At 38.0% G+C, this 21,738-nt stretch overlaps 1 protein-coding gene across 2 annotated transcripts in view; it reads left to right on the top strand.

The window, feature by feature from the left end:
- Nucleotides 1-7,260: 7,260 nt before the first annotated feature.
- The window catches only part of dnajb6b (DnaJ heat shock protein family (Hsp40) member B6b), a 29,182-nt gene continuing 14,704 nt past the window's right edge, over nt 7,261-21,738 (top strand). Inside the window, exons 1-3 of one of the 2 annotated variants that reach the window (XM_085287002.1) lie at nt 7,261-7,418; nt 16,583-16,701; nt 19,842-19,951. In XM_085287002.1, coding sequence (XP_085143128.1) covers nt 16,637-16,701; nt 19,842-19,951 — 175 coding nt within the window. In that variant the 5' untranslated portion in view covers nt 7,261-7,418; nt 16,583-16,636. The remainder of the gene's footprint in view (nt 7,419-16,582; nt 16,702-19,841; nt 19,952-21,738) is intronic. The other variant, XM_085287003.1, reaches the window with a different exon arrangement.

Here is a 21,738-nt window from a genome sequence, read left to right as displayed (position 1 = left end):
CATTATCGGGCTGAGCACAAATTAAGATTGTGTGCGTTTGTCATAAATCTACCTGGCCTCTAATGCAGTGCAGCCCTTGAGGAAGATATCCATCCCTATTTGGACCGAGTCCATCTCTCCATCCTCGCTTCTCCGCCAAAGCAGCCAGCTCGCTGCCCCCCTCTTCTCATACGCCGCACATCGTCTGGGCCAGAGAACTCAAAGTGGTAATTGGGTCTTAAAAACCAGACTTGTCATTGAAATGAGGGATTCATCTCAATTACTATAAGATTTATTTAAGACTATTACCAAGTGATGGATTATAACTGACAAAGTTAATGCAGGATGTTGTGAATCATCTTCACTGCGTATGCTACTTGAGCTTGCTCATAGGATTTTTAAGGGCTAATTGAAGCTTTTAGGCTTGTTTATCTTGCAGCGTAGCGAGGAAGCATCAAAAAAATCACTTGAGGGTGTTTTGAGGGGGGTGGGATTGTAGCCTGCTTTCCAAAACAAGATACCAAAGTGAGTGTCCCTGCGAAGCTGGCATGAAAACATGGATTTTAATTAACATGGAAGCAAACCTGAGGTTTAAACTGGCCATTTACTGAGCGCACTGACCAAAAAAACTGGGACATAGCTCCAGGTTGTGGATTAAAAGATCTTAGTTAAGTCTCTGCTAACATATTTCTTGTAGCAGATTGCCACCTGGTGGTCAACCTTTAGTGCTGCATGGAAACGACTTTGAAAACACCTGAAGACCCTCTGGAAGCCTTTCAAGGTCACGAACCAATAACAGAAATATCAAAGCAATGAATTCATTTGTTTTTATGAATATGGCTCTCCTGGCACTGAAGCCTGTGAAGGAAATGTGGGTTCAGTGGCTTTGGCATAGCAGTACATCAGGACAGGGAGTGCCTGTGCTGCCTTTCTGCCTGTCTAGACATGAAGACTGATCAGCCCAAGCTTATTTGAGTTGTGGTTGCCGTTTAAATTAAATCTGATCGATTTTTAAGTCTCATTCTTGTTGTCGCCCTACTTTGTTACCACGTCAAATTCAGCCACAGCGATCACAGAAAGGCGAGAAAATAAAGAGTCTTAAGTGAAGTCTTTCAAAGTATGGAAAAGCACTGACCTATGCATGATATCTATTTTTGCTGTGATTCCTCCCGCTCAATGGGTCTAATTAAATCCAGACTGCCCTTAATGCCCAGTATAATTAATAGCTATCTGTCATTTTCATTGGGTCTTCTTTTGCTGGCAAGAGCTCCGGCCAGCTTTTACTGCAAAAACGACCTTCATCTTCCATTTAAAATCAATGCAGGCCTGTAATTTCAGCCTCACTTCGGTTTGAAACTGCAATAACCTGCCCTGCTTTATTTGACTTCTTTGGGTTAGGATGAGTTCACCTCACTGCTTATCAGTTCCTCAGATATGTCTTCTGTGCGTATCCTACATTTCTAGAGTGTGACCCAAGGGGAGATCATCTTTTAAAAAATAAATAAATAAATATTGAAAGCCAGTATGCAAATGTGAGAACTTTACCTTCTTATTTCATAGTTGAGATTTAGTGTTGAAAATAAGCTCAAAATTGAGTCTGAGCCTTTTCTTCTGGTTACATTTGACAGTTTTGATCAAACAGTTTTATAATATCTTATAAACAGTCTTATAATATCGTATAATATAAACTAGGCCCTGGCTCACTAAGCCTTTTTCAGTATATCAAATTCAGCCCAACTCTTACACCTGTGCAGAGGCGTGATACTGAGAATTATTTACAATTAAAAGTCCCACTATCACACTGCTAGTGTAGTGGGTATCCTCTTATAGCAGGGAAAACGGGTGAGCTTACATGGAAACCTGTCCCTCCCCTCTCAATGGTTTTGGATCAGGCTTATAATTACAACAGACACAGGTCGTATGTTTCTCGTGCGCTCGACAGGTGGCGCAAAAAGCCGTTTGTCTGATTCTTTTGCTCCCTGAATGCCGCGTGAAAGCGCTTCTTATGATCCGGCACGTTTCTAGGTTTGTTAGGGGATATGCGAGGCACGTGACAGCCTCGTTTCATCCACTGTGCGCGCGTGAACAGCAAAGTCTGGTGTTGGGTGTCATCGCGGATGTGTGAGCAGGACACCGCAACGACGCTGCTGTCCACGCTCAATGACGTGCTGCTTTCAGGTGTCCCTCGGTGAAACGCGTACCATCAAAATGACCATAAAACGGGAAATAAAAACAAACGACAGACTTTGCAAATTTCAGCGTTTCAATGATTAAAACATTAATATAAAAACTAAATTGAATAAAAATAAAATGAGTTTTAATGATAGTTTTAGTTTTTGTCAGATCCCAGATCTAGATCTCCACAACGTCCTCCTCCCCTCACCCCAACCGCTCGCGGCACATGACGACCCTCCCTGCTGCAGGTTTCTTCCTGTTGAAATATTATGGAAAATGTTTTCCTTGCCACTGTCGCCAAAACGATTGCTCACAGGGCTTATATGATTGTTGGGGTTTTCTTTGTATTAAGGAAAGTGTTGTTGTGATTTGGTGCCATATAACTAACATTAAATTGAATTGAACTGAACAGAAGAAAGGTATTCATTTCAACCAAGGTATGCAGAAGAGCATCTTTGAATGCACAACATGTCAAGGCTTAAAGCAGATGGGCTTCAGCAGCACCAAGACCACACCGTGGGCTGAAGCTGTCAAGAACAGGACAGTTCACAGCTACAGTTCACACAGGCTCACCAAAAGTGGACGATATATGAAATGAAAAAATGTCGCCTCAAGCTTATGGAGTCTCAGTTTCTGCTGTGACATTCAGATGGTAGGGTCATTTTTGGGGGGTAAAGATAAGAGCGTGGCTCCATCCTGCTTTGTATCAACAATTCAGGCCACTGGTGGCTTAATTGTGCCATTAAGTTATTTTATTACATGTAAGTTTTGAAATATTTTTGTTATTTATGTACAGTATAAAATGTTAAATTTAATGGAATCTGGTCAAATTATTATTTGATTAGTGTGCATTTAGTTAATACCAGCGCATCTCCATTAATGATTGATTGTTTGAATAAATAAACCTTTAATTATATATCTTTTAGTTGCATTCATGTTTATTGAGGTTGAAAACTTGAGGGGGACATGTTCTTGGGACAGTTTGGGCCGCTTAGTAGCAATTGAGCGTCTTTTAAACTCCACAGCCTGCCTGGTACTGCTGATGACCATGTTTATCCTTTCATGACTGCAGTGTACCCATCTTCTTAATGGTTTCCAGCAGAATAACGAACCACGTCACAAAGCTCAAATCATCTCAAACTGGTTTCTTAAAGAAAACAGTAAATTGACTGTACTCAAATTACCTCCACAGTTTAGATTGCAATCCAGCAGAGCGCCTGTGGCACATGGGCTAACGAGAGATTCTCTTGAGGAATGTGCAGCGAATAATTCTGCAGCAACTGCCGATGCTATCATGTTGACATGGACCAAAAACTCTGAGGAATGTTTTCAGCACCTTGTTGAATCTGAGGCACAAACAATAATGTGTTGACAGCGAGTCAAGTGCTTGTGTTGTATTATCTCATCTGAACTTTCTAAATCTCAGTCTGTCAAATATTATCTATATTGCAACTGATCTAAAAGAAAACCAACAGTGACAGTGATGAAAACTACACTGAAATTAAACATTTTAAACAGTAAATGTTAATATTTTATTTTCTGTTCTTTAACATTGTCCTACATTTTATTTATTTATTTATTGTTTACTGCACTAAATCTCATATTAGCCCTGTGATAGACTGGTGTCCTGGTATAGACTTCAGCCACCCTGTGACTTTGAATTAGATGGGTGCTCAAAAAAATGGATATATAGATGTAGTTTTATATGAATTACACAGAGTTTTATATGAGAATGTGCATTTATCTGGGTGGTAGGAACTGGTCTGGAACATTCACAGTTTCAGACCAGGTAGATTGTTGACGTATGCTATCAGAGGGTCCCATGTTGTGTGGAATTTGCTGATGGATCAGTTGAGAGTACATCTGATTTTTTCCAGCTTGCCATTTTGCATAACATCCCTTATCCAGTGGTGGTGTGATGGAGCAGTAGTAGACTTCCGTTTAAATAAAATCAGGCGTCTTGCTAATAATGACGAAAAGGCAATGACCCTCTGTAAACGGGCAGGGGGAGCAGCAGTCATTATACCAGAAAAATTGAGACCAAGGGGGAAGGCAAGATGTTATAGGCATAGGCTTTAGAGATGACATCAAAAAATGATAACCAGAAGGGAGCAATTGTCAGACAGGACCAGAACATATAAAGGGAAGTAGCTGGAGTCTGTTTACATCTATCACACAATGGCTCTACGTTTGGAAATATTTTTGCTAGTTTAGCTTTTGAGAAATGTAACCTGTGTAACACTTTGAATTGTATTAAGGAATGTCTTGAACATATAGAAGACGAATGGACCCTGTTAAGAGCCATATCCCACTCTTCATAGAAAATGCTTGTTTTGCAGGAACTGAGCTAACAGGTGGCCGTGACCGATATCAGGCACCAGTTATTGTGTCTACAGCTGCCTCCACACATTCTTTTATACTGATATGTCTGCAGATTTCTAAGTAATTATTCAGTTGGTTAAAAAAACTATAGATTCTAGTGATCCCAAATAAAAATCTAACCTAACAAAACCTTTTAGTAAATATCCTCTCACTTGTCAATGGCAGTCATCAAGGGCAGTTTCGACTGATTACCCTCATTCAGCAGGCAAAATGGCTATAACAATGCAGAAATTTTTTTCCCCTACTCATTTATAAATAGTTCAGGTTATCCCGTTGATATTAATAATATTTGTCACTGAGAAACAAAGTTAAGTGTAAACTGAAGGTCACTTTTACCCCTCTATGTGGACCTGTGCTTACATAGTGATTGTCTACCTTATTTGAGCACTCCAATTGCCGTCTTACTAAAAACCTCATTCACACATTTGTTCAAGCACCTTTTGCCCTATAATTCACACACTTACAAGGGAGGCAACTCGGGATTCAATGTCTTGCTCAATGACACTTTGACATGCAGACAAGGATTGAAATACCAATCAGTAATTAACATTGGTAATAGCTGTAATTAAAATAGTTTATCACATTGACTGTTCTTCCTCTCTTTAAGACAATTTGGTGCTTTACTTTGTGCTTATGAAATTTATTTATTTATTTATTTATTTTTCTCCCGCCTGTCCCATTTGGTTCTTTAGCCATCAGAATTGTTGTCTGAAGACCAACAAGGATACCCAATGGATTTACTTTGCCAAATGGATCATCGTGGCATTGCCGTATTGGTCCATTTGGTCGATCTTTGTTTTTATTATTTATTATATTTTATTTTCAGATGTTACAGACGGGACAGACATGAGTGAGAGATAGGAAAGGGAGAAAGAAAGAGGAAGGAAAGGAAAAACAGAAGGGGAGAGGGACGGTGAGAAAGGGGGGGAGAAAAAAAATAAAAATCTCCTGGATCACCTGTTGAGAGAAGAATAGAAAACAAGCAAAAAAAGACAAAAAAAACAAAAAAAAAAACAAAGCAACATACTAAACACAACACCATCGCATTAATCTAGCTAAGTGTAAACAGCAGTAAATACTAAATATTCAATGTTGTTGTGCAGCATGCAGGACAGATGTGCTTCGAAGTAGCAGCCAAGAAAGGTGTAATTTGGGTCTACGAGCAGTGAACACCCGTGTGCATACCTGTGTGGATCAGCGCGCTTGTATTCCAAAGGTTTCTCCATGTAACGATCTGCTAGGGAGTGTGGGGGGTGCTTATGAAATTTATAAAAGTAAAATACAGAAAACTGTTCTTTTTAAAAAAAAAAAAAGAAAAAAAAAAACAACCCCAAAAAACAACAACAATAAAGTGCAAAACGGAGAAGTTATAATGCTATGAAAGCCACTTTGAAACCTACCTGTCTGTGGAAATGAGACAAATAAAAATCCGCCTATTTCAGCTTTTAGGTTTCAAAGTTTTAGTTTCATTTTGACAAAGGGCTGGGACGAAGAAAACAGATGTATCCATGCACTACATTCGCTATTTTCATCCACAGGTTTTTTTTTTAATTCAGCAAAACTAATACCATAAGGTACAGATGATAGATTTCACATTTTTGGTAATGAAATATTTAAACATTATTTGTTTGTTGTTTTAAATTCACAATCTGGAAGCTTATTTCTGCCAGTGGAAAAAAAAACCCTGAATTAAACAAAACAAACAACTACTTTTTTGCCATATATAATTTAGAATTTGGGTTATTATCTCAAACATTTTAAGCATCTAGTTAAGCATCTCAAAATTCTGACTTACTAAATCAAAGTTTTTGGAGAAAATAACTAAAAATTGAGAAAATAACTAAAATTATTCAATCAAAATTTTAATTTAGTTCTTTCTGTCAGTCAGGAAATTTTTTTTTCAGTGGAGGAAACATAACACATTACACAGTTTTACAATAACTGATAAACAAAATTTAAAATGCAATCTATTTAACACTGATTTAGTTTAGTCTGGGGCAATCGTGGCTCAAGAGTTGGGCGTTCGCCTTGTAATCGGAAGGTTGCTGGTCAGAAGGCCCGGTGGCGCCAGTGTTCGGCAGCCTCGCCTCTGTCAGTGTACCCCAGGGTGGCTGTGGCTACAATGTAGCTTGCCATCACCAGTGTGTGAATGGGTGCATGACTGGATGTGTAAAGCGCTTTGAGGTCCTTAGGGACTAGTAAGTGCTATACAAATACAGGCCATTTACCATTAGTTTTCTGTCAGCAAGACTCAATGTAGATTAAAAATCCACATATAGCTCTGGAGTCTGAAGTCATAGGTTAGAGAACTTCCTCACACAGACAGTTTGTGAAAAGCTACACCGTACAACAACCTGAAAATGTTTTACTTTGACTTAAACTATCAAGACTTAGAAACAGGCCAGCAAAAGTAGAAATGTTATACCAGCAAATGTAATTAATTCCCTAAAACAAAAGGGGTGGGGGTATATTGCAACCTGGGCTGGGGCCACCCCATGACACCCATCTGGACACGCTCCTGCACGGCCTTGACGCTATGGGGTCATTGGGGCGCTCTCCACTTTTTCAAGGTTTTTTCACGTTAACCTCTTATAAGGGAGGGTAAAAACAGGCTGTCAGCATTTGTCTTGTCTGTAAATATAATACATTGCACCATTATTAACTTTAAACTCACCTTTATCCGCAGTAAAACATGTGAGTTTTTTTCCGACGGTCCTTAAAAGCAGCATTGTGGGCTAGGCCATATCAGCGGCCACTCAACCAGCTACCAAGAAAGCCACTACCAGCTGCTGCTGCAGTTACAGTTTCCGTACTCAGGCAAGGAAAACAGGAGGAACAGCTACAATCAGGTGGCTATTGTGGCGGATATTTCCTTCTTTCAGGTAGGCTCGAGATGAACTAGGTGAGAGGGCCGCTTGGCTTCAGTTTGCTGAAAGAAAGAAGGAAAGAAAGAAAGAGCGGCGAAAAGCGTTTGTCGTGTGTTGCCGCATCGAGTACATCTAGTACATGTGGGGATGCTTTGGTGGAGTCACCCAGTATGTCCCCTGCTAATGTTGGAATCATTTAGGATATATTAAGATTATTTTTATACAGAAATGTAGTTTTCGTTTGTGTCCGAGAGGCTGTTTTCCAGGATACTACCCCATAGTTAAGCTAGCGTGTGAGAATAACGAGTGGATCTCTTGCCTTTTTGCCTGCTCGCTGCCGTAAAATTTGAGTTAGCTCAGGCTAAAATAAAAAAAAAAAAAAAATTAAAAAACAAAACAAAAAAACCCCAGTCCGTCTATACAAACTATTTAGTAAATTCAGGGGTGTATGACTGCATGATAAACTTGTATTTGGTACCAGTGATGCTATAAATGCCAGTCTAACGCTAACGTTAGCCAGCATAGTCTACAGTCGGAAGTTAAGACAACCATAGAGAGATTTCTGCTTTTGTGTAATATCACTGCTGTCTTGTTTTGTTTTTTTGTTTTGTTTTTTAAATATATACATATATTTATATTAGTGGATTTGTTTTGGAAATTTAGACGGCTAAAACTTCCCATTCCGCTTTAAGACTTTTCTAGAAGTTTCTGTTAAACAGATGCGGAGGGAGAGGTTCACAAGTTAGGGCTCCAGCTGGGATATCTCAGATTGGTCTGTTGACATTAGTTAGCTTCCAGAAAGTGTTCTGGAGAGAAAATAAACACGTTTTGTGTGTGTGTGTGTGTGTGTGTGTGTGTGTGGGGGGGGGGACGACTATAGTTTGTTTAGCACGTTTTTGGTTACTATTGGTTACAGAACGGGGGGGTGACAGGAAGTGGCCACTGACTAAGTTCAGCCTATTTCTGCTATTTACTGCTGCTAATCAAGTTTTAATGTTGTTGGGTGACCTCTTTTTCCATTCTTGAAAGAACACCAGGCCAACATGTTTTATTCAAATAAAACGGGTTTTATTTTTATTCCCCCCCCCCCCTCCCTCCTAGGTTTATGAAGAGTTATAAACTGATAATTGGATTGTCAGCACAGTACATCTGAAAACAAGTTCTTATTAAGCAGTTACTAAAATAACCACTGACTGTTGCCATATGAGGGTCTTTCAAAGCCAGGTTTTGTCTTATTTTAGTAAGGGCCTAATATTAAATAATTAATTATTTTAAAAGGAGCCATGTGACTTAAAGACAGAGGAGTCAGTCCTCCCCAAAGGGTCTAGTTTGGCCCACTGGATGGTTTTGTGTGGAAGATATAGCAAAGTCATTAACTGTTCCAGTTTTCCCATTTAAATGCTGTGTTATTTCAGTATTTTGAAAAAGCTGTTAGTTACTGGTCCAGTCCATTTCATATAACTCTGGGCTGCATGTGGACCCATAAACTGAAATTGATGCTCCTGCTTAAGAAGGTATATAACAATATAACCAGTGATACACTTATTGTGAAATTTGGCTGGTGCGAATTGATTTGTATTTCATTTCTTGGTGGTTCCAAAGTTATTCAAGTCCACCGAACAAGGGAAGTTCGCTTATTTGATCTCAGGAGGAGACACAAATACCTGGTGTTTTTAAAAAAACAAAACAAAAAAACAATTAAAAACCCCCAACACATTACAGAAAAACGGATGCAAATCAAATGCCAATACTCAGTCTGGTTTAAATGCCAGGGTATAAAAATGAGTTTTTAGATGGGTTTTGAAGATGTTGAGTGTTGGAAAACTCCTAATTTGAAGGGGTCTGTACCTGACTTTAGGGGAAGCTACAGGAAAGGCCTGGTCTCCTCTATAAGGGGGGATCAGGCCAGGGATCAGTCATTAAGATGTTTTACAGGAATTCAGTTTCATTTCCAGTCATCTTTAAGTGAGGATCAGCTTCCTCCTTTGGTTAACTAGTAGACCAAATTGGTACAATAAGTCCAGTTCAAACAGGTGGCGGCTTCATTTTTGTTGCGGTATTGCCACATCAGGGCGTATTACCCATTGACGGTCTTCTGATGAACCAAGCCTCTTATGAGGTTTTCGTTGAGTGACGCACTGTTGGTTTGTCGTTCTGTATTGTTCTGAGTTTGACAATTTGATGGCTTGCAGTTTCAGTTTGAAGTCCCTCATGTTATCTTATCAAAGCAAACGTTCTCATTGCTTTGTGTTTTATTTGTTGACATACAGTAAGTCTCTATACCACTCCTTTCAGTATGGTTTACAGCATGTAGCTCGCCACCTTTGACTTTGATTTTTGTTGCTGACTGATTCCAGCAAATTACTATAGTAACTATAGAACCATTACAACGACATCAAGCTGTCAAGCTATGTTAAACAACACTATTGAGCCTTTGTTGAATATGAAATGAACATTGGTCATTTCCTCCTAAAGCAGAATTCCTGTTGCTGTGTTTGTTTTAGGTTGCATAGGTGAAGAGACATGCAGTCCACAAGTAGAGTGCTGATTACTGGAAAAGGTTGCTTGAATAGCAAAGAGCATGAGCAATGGTCATTGTGATGAGGAGATGGGATGAAAAGAATGTTTAAGCAGCAAACAAAGGCTTTGACACCTGGTTTCACTTTTCTTCACTTCAAAGACGTCTTGTGTTTGTTATTTCTGTGGAAGAGGAAAAGCTAAATACCAGCAATAGCATAAACCCAGCAGTGGGAGTAGCCAGCACTACCGGTTGTTCCACATTTATTTCTTTTTTGGCCACTGCCCTCTGATCAAGATCATGCAGCTATAATATATAGAAAATCGTCTGCAAAGTGCCACATAGGACCAAGAGGTACAGCAGATGTTGAGGTGTTTGGTTTTTTTATTTTATTTTAAATGAGCTGATGGGTTTATTTATTAAAAAAAAAAAAAAGAAAAAAAAGAAAAAAAAAAAGGCTGGATCAGCAAAATTATCCCATTTGCTGAAATTTGGGTTTCTTTGTCCAGCAAGACGACACTCAGTGTTTACTGTAAATGAGGTCTTCTGTGGTAAACGTGTTTCCAATGATAGTGAGGAGAACAACGCTCCTGTACTGCTTAAAAACAAATGCTTTTGTCATTGCCATGAATAGTTTCAGGTAAGACACAGGCTAGCTGTTGTGTTTAGCTGTCATCTGATTCTCTGTTCTGTCAGATGTAATTTGTGTTATGTCCTGGACTCAGCTGCCTAGAGCCTGTTTTATCCAGTGCTCTTGTCTTGTTAATATCACATTTTTAGTGGTGTTTGAGTGCTCTTGGACGCTGACAGAAATACTTCAGATGCCTTTTTCTGATTACATAGTTGCCCTAAAAACACAACGGCTTTTATAACCCGACTTCCACAGACGCAAACCATAATGCTGAAGTCTAATCTGAGATTTCAATCAGCAGATAAACCCTTGGGCTGGTCTGTGGTGAAATAACTTGGGGGGTTGTGGAAACAGAAGTCGTAAAAACATTTACGAGACTTCTGTCTGTACCCTCGGCAGCTGCTGATACTAGACTGAATCGTATAATAAATATGCTGTTTCTTCAACACTGATCGTATGTGATGGTCATCATTTTTGAGCTAGAAATGCTCAAAAATGATGGTCTTAAACTGGGTTTTCACGTTCTAATGAAAGGGATTCTGATCATACGTGCTTTTTAAAAAGGATATTTGTACATTTCATCCCAAATTATTCAGTCAGAGTGGACATCTAACCTTCAGTAGGCTAAATAGAACTAAATTGAACAGTTCATATATGCCTGATGACTACTGAGCATCTCCATCTTCACAGGCTTCAATACAAACCTCAGTAACAGCTAGTCTTATTCACCCAATATTTACTTATAAATATATAAATATCTGTAAATGACTATGACAAAAACCAAATAAAACAGTAAGTCATAACATGTACACCTTGAGTGCTCTTAATGTACTGCATATAAAGTGTTTTCACGTTATGTTTAACTCTTCAGTCTAATGTGTTTGAATGTTAGTGAAAACTTGTAGAAACATGCTCTTGAAACTTGGACTCGGGCAATGATTTATGCTCTGTAATGGAATTTACCTGAATGATTATAGCTCAGTCATACACTACGACCAAGAATAGACCACATTCAATAAATGATAATGTCTCAAATGGCACAAAAAATCTGACAGTCCAAATAAAATAGCGTTGCTTGTTTTACTCCTGCTACTTTGTAATCACTGCTTTGGAGGACCACTCCAGTGTTCGAATAGGGGGAAAAAATAGTTTCTCCTTACATATAATTCGGATCACAGTTCCACCAAATTCAACAAAAAAAATCTGCAATGTCCATCTTTGTTGAATTTTTCCCTGTTTGTCATCCACTCTTCTTTTAGGTTTGGAAAGCAACTTCTTCTGCTGATACTACTTTTTCTTCTTCTCCTGCTGCTTCTTCACATTATCTACCTTAATCTAATCAAACCTGCACTTACTTTGCAATGAGAAATTGTAAGTTATGAAAGAATATGTCATCTTACTATATATATATTTTTTCTTCCTGATCGACTGACTTTCTCACAGTTGATAAGGACCTCTAACAAGTTGTAATGTCATTGTTCCCACAACCCAGTAACTCTATGAACAAACAGGGGTTTCCTTCCTTTTAAGGATTTTATTTTCCTGGGGAAAGGACTGCATGCAGAGTACTGACACACAGAATAAGCTGAGGATTTCTAACACTTGTGTAGCTGTATAATGTACCACAAAGTCCCACAGCATACCTGGACATGTCTCAAAGCACACCATTTAAAGAACCAGAAAGTGGACTGTTGTGCAAATATAATAATACACTGAGGATTACAGGGATGCAGAGTACAGCAACTGTAGTTGGTCCACTTATAAATTTAGATTAAGATACTTAATTTGTCATTTTATAAAGAAACAATGAAATTGAATTTGTTTACTTTGTTTCAACCACTGGTAAGGGGTAAAAGCAGCTTTTAACTAGCTCAGTTTCGCTCGTACTGGCAGTATCGTAAAGTATAAATGCAAACAACGATGAATACTCTGCGGCTCTTCAGTAAAGAGTCTCGTTCATCGACAGTTACATAATATTGCTCCTTCAAGGGCGATCTCAGTTGGCACACCAGTATGGCACAGCTGAGAAAACTTAAACCGATGTTGTTGTAATCTCTTGCTGCTCAGCTTGCCTGCATGTGTTTCCTCCAAAGTGTTGTGTTGATTCCTGTTGGGTTGATCTTACATAAGAGAGGTGCACCGAGAGGTCAGGTCATTATTGATTGCTTATTTTTGTCACCCTTTGTCCAAAAATTAGACTCCTGACCCTCATCAGTACACGTGTCACAGGGTAGGTGGTGGGTTTGAGAGCCTTGCCTTGTGGTTTTGATAAGAAATGAAAATGGAAAATTTGCCAGTGCCGTGACTCATTTAAAGTCATGGGAGCTGCCAAGCTGTCAGCAACCTGGTGTACACCCCAAATAGTGTTAACTTTGTTGGACCAGTGGTCAAATTCCAAAGACATTCACTTTGTGGCATCAATTACTGTCTGCCGTAGGGATTTTTACCAGTTGAATGAACTAATTATTATGCCTTGTCTATGATTTCAACACTAGTTAGCTGTAATTCATATTTTAAGGTCTTTAAAATGATTAGGTTTGATTTTTGAATGGTGCAGGAACCAAATTACTGCAGTGTATGGCTATTGTGGAGAAGGTTAGCTTCTTGTATATGCCATGGGATTCATCAGTTGTGAGATTGTGTCCATTATATTTAATTACATTGCACAGCATGTCTCTTTGGGGTTTGTTTGTTTGTTTAATACTCAGTTTTAACAAAAAGATAAAAACTGCATAAATCTTTGTTTTTCAGAAAAAGTTGCTTTTGTAGTGCACTTTTACAATAGCTTATTTTAGGAAAATAGAAAAAAAAATCCTGGTAGTCTGCTGTTTACATTTACAGCCATCACCTTTGCTTAATTGATGCATTATGGGATTGACTGGACCCACATGTGCTTACTCTGAGGCATAAGAGGAATCAAGTTCATTTACAGTAGCTGTGTAATGCAAGCAAAGGGCACATGCAAGCATGAATGCACTTTTAATGCTCTGCGCAGTACTGCAAAGCGCATCTCTAGAAGTCGCTTGTGTCCACTAAATCCCAACTGCCGCGAGGGCGCTGGTGATGGGTGAGCAGGTCAGTTATGGCTCAAGTGAGGGAGATAAAAGTAGATATGAGTCAGGACACTGGTTTGTTTTTTTTACAAAACTCAGAAGGTCATCCTTTTTTATATTTAGATTGCGGGCTAAATTAGTGTCAAGTTAGATGGAGGTTGTATGATAAAGTATCAGAGGGAGATTTGGAATTGCTGCCTTACTTGGATACATGAAGGAGAGTTTAGTGCCTGTGCCGATGTCCCCACCAGGAGACACTCGTTGGCACTACTTTGTGCCAAACACCCCCAACCCCCCACATAACAGACACAAACACAATCTATCTGCAAAGGCCACAGGTTATAAATAGCTAACAAATAGAACACAGTGGACTCCAGTAGTCCTCACTGGTTTGTTTTTATATCTTTCAGTACAACAGCTAATGCATCCCTCAATGAAAAGTAGGATTTTGGCCTGTTTTCCTTACAAACACATTAAGGATAAATATGTGGTAGTAGTAGTGCAACAGCCTTTTTGTCCTATAAAATAAAGACCTGAATGCAACCATACAAGAGAAGCTGAAATGTTTCTCACCTTTAAGTAAAATAAGAGTTTCAGAGGGAAATTTGGTAATTTCATCACCCTGGATCCAAAATAAGGACCTGTTCTCACAGTTAGCTTATATTTATAGATCTAGTTTGAACATCAGTACTGAGTTTATAGCTTCTTTTCAAAGTCAGTTTCTGAAAAATGAGTATCGGGGTGTAGTGGAAGAGGCGGGTTTTATAATATAGTATTCATTTGAAACGTGTGGCCGCTCTTGCATATATGCATCTTAAAAAGTAACTTTTGTTTGGTCATAGGTTTCCAAAATATGACACATGGCTCGAAATCAAGTTGATTTACACTTTGAGTCGTTATATTTATGTCTAGGCATTAATGAAGACACTGAAGTTAATCTAAAGAAATGAACTAAAGGCTACAGCTGTTTGTTCACAACTTGACTAGCACGTGTAAAGAACAGGCTTCTAGTAGAGACTATGTATACATATGATATAAAAGAGCTGCTGTGAATCAAAGAGCTGGAGTCCATTGGTAATAGTTCCCTGCTGTTGTCATGCATTGAGGAAGTGCTACACAGTGAATGTAGAAGTTAGTTTGATGTATTTCTTAGCCTTGGAAAAGGTATTCGATTACTTCAGATAATAGTTAATTTAACCATAGTTGCCTGTTTCATCTTGTTTTAGGGGGTAGGGTTAACAGTGCATTCATAAACACACCCACAATAAACTCAAAGAAAAGTATGTATTTATTTTTTGCTAATACGTTTTAGGTTTAGCTGAAACTATATCGAATATACTCGATGTATCGCAAGTTTTCCCACGTACAACAGTATAAATTACCATGGCAATGTTAAGCTGTCTGCATGTAATTCAAGTTTTTTTTTTTTTTTTTTCTTTCCCCTCCCACACGGTGCAAATGCATCATTAATCTCCCCGTCCCAACGTTTGGATTTCACAAGGAGAATGTTGAGCAAAAATGCAGTAATTTGCATAACATGCAGTAAAACTATTGCCGCAAAAGGTAGCAGTACCACAAATTTATTCCACCAACTGTAAACTTATCTACTGAAAAATTAAGAATGTTTTAAACACATGGCAGCATTTCAGCACACACCAAAGAAAACGTTAAATAAACCAGCTCTGATACCTGTGACTGTTCTTGGTCAGACTTTTTTATAGTCACTGTCTAGACTTTTGATTTATAATTTGAGTTCATCACATTTTTTTTTTATTTCACAGTTTTTATATGTTATATGCTGTAATTTCATTTGTTTTATTTTGTCTAGTGAATTATTACTTGTCGCTATGATCTTTCGTTTGTTTAAGGTTTAGTGTTGACCACAGAAAGAGACTTACTGTCACAGTATTGTCATTTGTGAAAAACTTCTCTGTGCAACTGATGGTTAAAAATGGTTAAAATAAAACTAAATTCATTCAGATTTTTTGTATTCAAAGTAGAAAATTTGGAATGAGTATACCAGTGCAATTTTTCAACATATCATGATATATATCGTGTATCACGATATAGCTATAAAATATCATGATATGAGATTTTCCTTGTATCACCCAGCCCTAGCTGAAGTGACCTAGCTAAACTTGAAAAGTTATTTATTAGCTGTAAGAGTGGTAAGCCAGGTTACGCAATATTTGTTTATTGTGTATTGGAAATGGCAATAAACAAGTTCTCAAGCAATAAAATGCAGCGCATTACCTTTGTAGCTTTCAGTTTGAAGCATGTCAGTGAACAATTGTTGAACTCTTAATTGGAGGATGGATGACCACTTTATTAGTCCTCTTCTTTTATCCTTTATTATTTCTCTCCGTTGACTTATTTTTAATTCTGCAGACTTGTTTCATATCCACACAGTCCAATGTCTACTGCTTTTTACGGTGAATATTTCACTAAGATCTAGGTCACAGAAGTTTTATATCTCTCTGCTTGATGCAGGTTTGTAAAGCTACAAAACAAAAATTGTAAATGTGGTGCTAAACTTGGAGGACTTGAATGTCTTCTGATACTTTTAACCAGACCAGTTGTGTCTTGTTTTTCATAACTCTAACCTTAGATCATGATTTAAAAAGAAGGGGAAAAAAGTGATTCATGGTCTTTATAGCTGGCTCCAAAATTCAAAAGAAAAACATGTTTCATACTTTCTCTCTTTTAGCTTCAGGGTGAAGGATGATCCCCCGGTTATTATGCAATTTTGCTTGGGTTGGATTAGCTTACCTTCTCTGTCCCTGGTATTGCTATTTCAGTGCAGTGCAATATTGTTGGGTATTTCCACCCTTTTTAATGCCAGCAGCCCCCTCCCTCCCCTTTACAAGCATACCCCTCTGGACTGGAAGGGCTGTATCTTACTCGTCACACATGGCTGTTGCAGAGTCTTGGGCTTTATCTTGTAACATGTCTTAACAGAACATTACTGTTTCCACAGAGGCCACTCGCACAAGACCCTCAAGTAAAACAGCACCCACAGACAGACAGAACCATGGAGGACTACTACCATATACTAGGAGTCGAGAAAAATGCGACGCAAGAAGACATCAAGAAAGCGTAAGTCCCCCTCGAGTGTTTTGTGCTCCGTTTTCTGCCAGTGTTGACGTTAAATGTCGGCCACTTGTAGGGCGTAATAGGTTAATTATATCCCTCTGTCGTTGTATAAACTGACACAGGGAGAGGGAGAAATGAGAAAGTGCTCTGCAGAAATGTTCCACTCTTCTTCCTGTAACCGTGCTCTTGTCAAATACCTTCCACCTTCAATCACCCACCACTGCTCACCCACTGATCAGGCTCGTTCCAGTTAATTATACTTCCTCGGTGGTTTCTCAATAACAGCAGTTTGTTTGGACATGTGAAGAGGAGAGGCAATGCTAATGCTGAGGACAGAAATAAGCCTGCTTCAAATCAGGCATGTGCTCCAGGAGCTCCATTAAGTTATTTTGGGTAATGCGGTGAAAACAAGTAAGAGAGGAGGAAACTATTGAGCAGTATGGATCATCCTAGCCAAGAATAGCCATTTGCCAAAAATATGTTACAGAAAGATGATGTATCACGTTTTTTAACTCTAGATCAGTCTGTACAAACTAGATGAGCCAAGCTCTCTTTGTGGGAAAACCAGGCGAAACTGCAGTTTTCATTAATGATCATTATATTATCATGAAGTTGATATTTATCCAATATCGTGATGATAGATCTACGTCTTTTTTAAAGTTTATTACTAATTAGAAATTATTGGCACACTAACTTTACTAAACCTAAACACTATCTGTTTAAGGTAATGGTTATTAGCATGTCTGCATTTGGCCTAAAATACAACCTCAGAAAGCTGCTGCGATGCTTGAAGACTCATTTATCGTGTCTGTTTATTAAATTTAGTGGGTATTAAATTATAGTCAGAAGCTCTTATGTTAATACAAAGCTCAGTGTTTTGTAATAAGATAAAGTTCACTTTATTCAGCCCAAAAGTTGGGACATGACTGTGTCACAGCAGCCAAAACATTAGATGCAACTTGTAGCAAAATGGCTTTTAATAAAATAAAATCACTCGATAAAATATGACAAAACACATCTAAGCGAGGTTAAAGAAGTGCAAATGAAGCACAACTAAAAAAGAACTTACTGGATAAAAGTCAAAGTATAATACAATATGAAGGTTAGTAAGTAAAGAAAATTTCTGCTGTGGATTTTCCCCGTGAACTTCTGGCTACAAAGATGTCAAAGATGTAGAGGTATGTTGCACAATTACCAACAGTGCTGCATGCATCGCGTCCAACTGAACTGTGACCAGGCTTTAGTCAGCAAGATAATGTCACAGATTACAACAAAGACTGCTGGCTATAGGTCTGTAATGGATTGAATCCCTGGATTGTGTAAAGCCTTGCTGACTTTCAGTCCCTTGTCTTGTTCGAACATCTTTGTGTGTGTGTGCTGCTGCTGCTGAGCTTAAAAACAAACCGCTGATGCAGCGTAAGCCGCTGTGCGAGGCCCGCGCTGATTGTCAATGCAGTGTCAGGCTGTCTTTGTTATTTCTGCTTGGGTGGCGAGTAGGGCTGAACGATTATGGAAAATAATCTAATTGCGATTTTTTTGCCCCAATATTGCGATTGCGATGCGATATGCGATTATTTTTTTAAGGTATTTGTCTTCTGTATTATTAAACAAAGACAAGCAATACATCATATAGTATGGCCAATACTATATTACATTAATTTTAAACTGTTCTTTCCTGGAAGACAGACCTCTGTTATGATGACATGAGGTGATGCATGAATTGATGACTGACATTTTTATTTAACTTCTTCAATCACAACAGTATATTTGAACATACACAATAGTTTATTTTTAGCTTACAAACATCTGAGCATAAAGTGCTGGCAAGGAACCCTGGTGTAAACATTAAAATGAAAGTCAGTACAATGTGCAGATTGCAGAAATATACATTAAAAAAATCAGTGGCTTTACCACACTCAGTTTTTCAACATCTGTGAACTACTAGACAGTCATTCAATTAAAAAATAATATTAAATAAATAAAACTAATAAATAAAAAATACACACATCTTACTGATCTCTGCAGTCAGTAACATTACACATAAAGTGCAAACATAATAGCAATTGTATAAACACACACACAAACACGCCTTTAAAGTTTAAAGGCGTGAAATTGGACGGTCTAGCCTTCTGATTAGCGTCACCGCTGTCTCGGTGGAGTTTAATAAACTCGGCCGTCTGCTTCTTGCTATCTAAAATATAACCAGACACTGGTGTAAATTCTCGACTGTCTCATACTTCTGTTTAATAAGTTTTCTGTTTGACGTTTAGTCAGCTGTGTGAAAACCAAGGAGGAACCCACCCGGGGGATTAATAAAGTTTTATTTTATCTAATCTAATAACTTTAATCTCAGCCAAACCGATTTACTCACGAACAAACAAAACACTGAAAAAAGCCCAACAATAACATTTTTAGGTTGTCTAAGTGACTTATATATTACGTTTAACCCGAGCAGCGAAACTCCGCGGTGATCTGAAAATGATGTGCCGGGAGTTGTGCCGTTCTCGGCCGCATCAGTAACCCTCGAGCTCCCGGCTAGCTGTCGAGCTGGTGGGTAGCAGACGCCTCTGAAAACGTCGAAGCACTTTTGCAAATATGGGATATCTTGATAAACCGAGCAGATATTTGATGTTTACACAACTACTTTCTCGCCTGAAAATATGTTAAAAGTTTATTTTGTGACCCAGAAAGATTAGTATGAGTAATTTTAAAACTTAGTAGCGGCCGCCATTGCTGGAAACTGGAGTTTGGCTGGGCCGCGCTATGAATTCTGGGATATGGTAGTAATTTGGACAGCCTTCGGCGCGTCGCTGTGACGTAATCGGTCTACAAATGCGGCCTCAGGAGGATGCAGCCCATGAATTGTATAATATAATCGCAGTATAATCGCAGCCTTTGCGGTTAGAAAATTGCACTTGATCATGTCGCGATATTATCGCAAATGCGATATATCGTTCAGCCCTAGTGGCGAGAAGGACACGCAGCGTGTGTCTGCTGCAGTCGTGTGAATATGTTTCTGATTGGGGGAGGGGGGCATGTTATCTCTGTCATACATGCGCAAACGATTTCCACCCCTATATCAAGACATGACGACTCGTTCTTGACTCTGTGTGTGTTTTGACTTTATGGTGTTTGTATTTCAGTTACAGAAAATTGGCCCTGAAATGGCATCCAGACAAGAACCCTGAGAACAAGGATGAGGCAGAGAAAAGATTCAAAGAGCTGTCAGAGGCGTATGAAGTTCTCTCAGACGGTGAGACTTCAGAACAAGAAGCTGGTGTATCTCAAGTGCACTGTTTGAAATGAGCTGTATTGAAGCCATTACTGTCTCAGATGTGAAGCTTGTGCTATTAAGAAACAGTGACATTTTGCTCCTGTTGTATAAATACGAGGGTAGAGACATGTTCAAAAAGTGTTGTTGCCATCAACGTGACACATTTTTGGAAACCAATACTAAAAAAAACACAATTATTCTGTGCCTCACATTGGGGAGCTATAACAGCTGTAAGTTATTTAGATTATTTTTTGGTTATCACTGTTTTCTGTCAGGTAAAACTGATAGAAAACAGTGACGTGCTTTAGCGTTTCCAGATGTGAAGTTAGATTGTTTTTGCTGTTTTTTCAGCCATTGATTTAGAGCCCAGAAATCTGACATTTTAAGACATAGGAAAGTAGTGAGTTGCCCCTCTAATTTAAATGTAAGCATCATTTTTCAGTTTCATAGCAGACACTGGATCAAAAGATGCAGGGGTAGCTGGGATTTTTAAGAAGTTGTAGCACCACTATCAGGATGGGATAACTGGAATGTAAACTGGGATGATGGGTTTAGTTTTTACTTTCTTTCTTACTTGAAACTATCAATTTATTCTATAGTAGAGATGGCACGATAACACTTTTTTAATGTCCGATACCGATATCATAAATTTAGATATCTGACGATACTGATATGATTCCAATATAGTCTATTTTATAATCAATAAAACTGTTTTTAAATGAATTTTGTTCATACTCAAGTTTTAAAAAAACAAAACACTGAAGCTTTTCTATTATACCTGTGTGAAGAAAAAAAATACACTGCACCCAAAATATTTTGCAGTTCAGCAATACTGATCTTTTTATTTTAACTTTTTGAATAACTTTAAACTTAAGTACTTAAAGTTAGATTTAAAAAGTAATTCAAAATGCAATTTTATGCAGATTTTGAAAACTCTTTGATTCTGAAAAAAAGAAGTGCAATATGAGCACAAAATAATGTTTATATTCAACAACTTTTAAAAAAGCAGCTTGTAGAATGTATAACTTAACATATGTTAGACATCCAGAATGGAAAGCAATGCAAATAAATACAAACACGGCATCATGACGCTCATCTTTCATCAAGATGGATGTCAGTGTAATCTGTTTCTGTCACATTTAATCTGAGACTGAATTTTGTGAAATTTCTATACAAAACTTAACCATTTAAAGCCTGAATCAGGAAATACTTGCCAGAAAATTCACATTTTTTGAAAATAGTGTTTATTTAAATTTAATTTGTTTAATTTTTTGTAATTGTTTAAAAAATTAATCGTGTTTAAATTTCCATATATGACATTTAATTTGTATCATATTTGCTTGTTGTTGTTGTTGTGTTGTTGTTTTTTTTTTTTTTTTTATTGCTTAAATTATGCAATTTTATTTAGGTTTGTCAGGGGGAGAAATTCACACTGATGATGTTTAAGTCCCAAAAACTGGCAAAAAAACCCAAAACTATGTATCAAATATGATACACTAGGCAATAAGGGGTTAACACAAGTATGGGGGGGGTTTCATAGGGTTTTTTTTTTTTTTCCCCAAAAACCATGAAACTCTTTAGTCAGCACCACTGCGTTTTGCAAAGTAAAACTTGAGTCTATCCATTGTATGGTCCGACCGATACTGTATATTGGATCGGTCCATCCCTAGTCTATAGTATGTATTAACACTGATTTTTTTATTTTATTTATTTATTTATTTTTTATATGACTTCACAAAGCAAGATTTGTCAAATCCCCTTTACTG

This window comes from Mchenga conophoros, linkage group LG9 (assembly GCF_057382185.1).
Source record: "Mchenga conophoros isolate Kocher_MC1m ecotype Shallow Benthic linkage group LG9, M_conophoros_male_GT1.1, whole genome shotgun sequence".
Lineage (NCBI taxonomy): Eukaryota > Metazoa > Chordata > Actinopteri > Cichliformes > Cichlidae > Mchenga > Mchenga conophoros.
The sequence above is the reverse complement of the archived record's forward strand: the minus strand, read 5'-3'. Positions and strand labels throughout refer to the sequence as shown.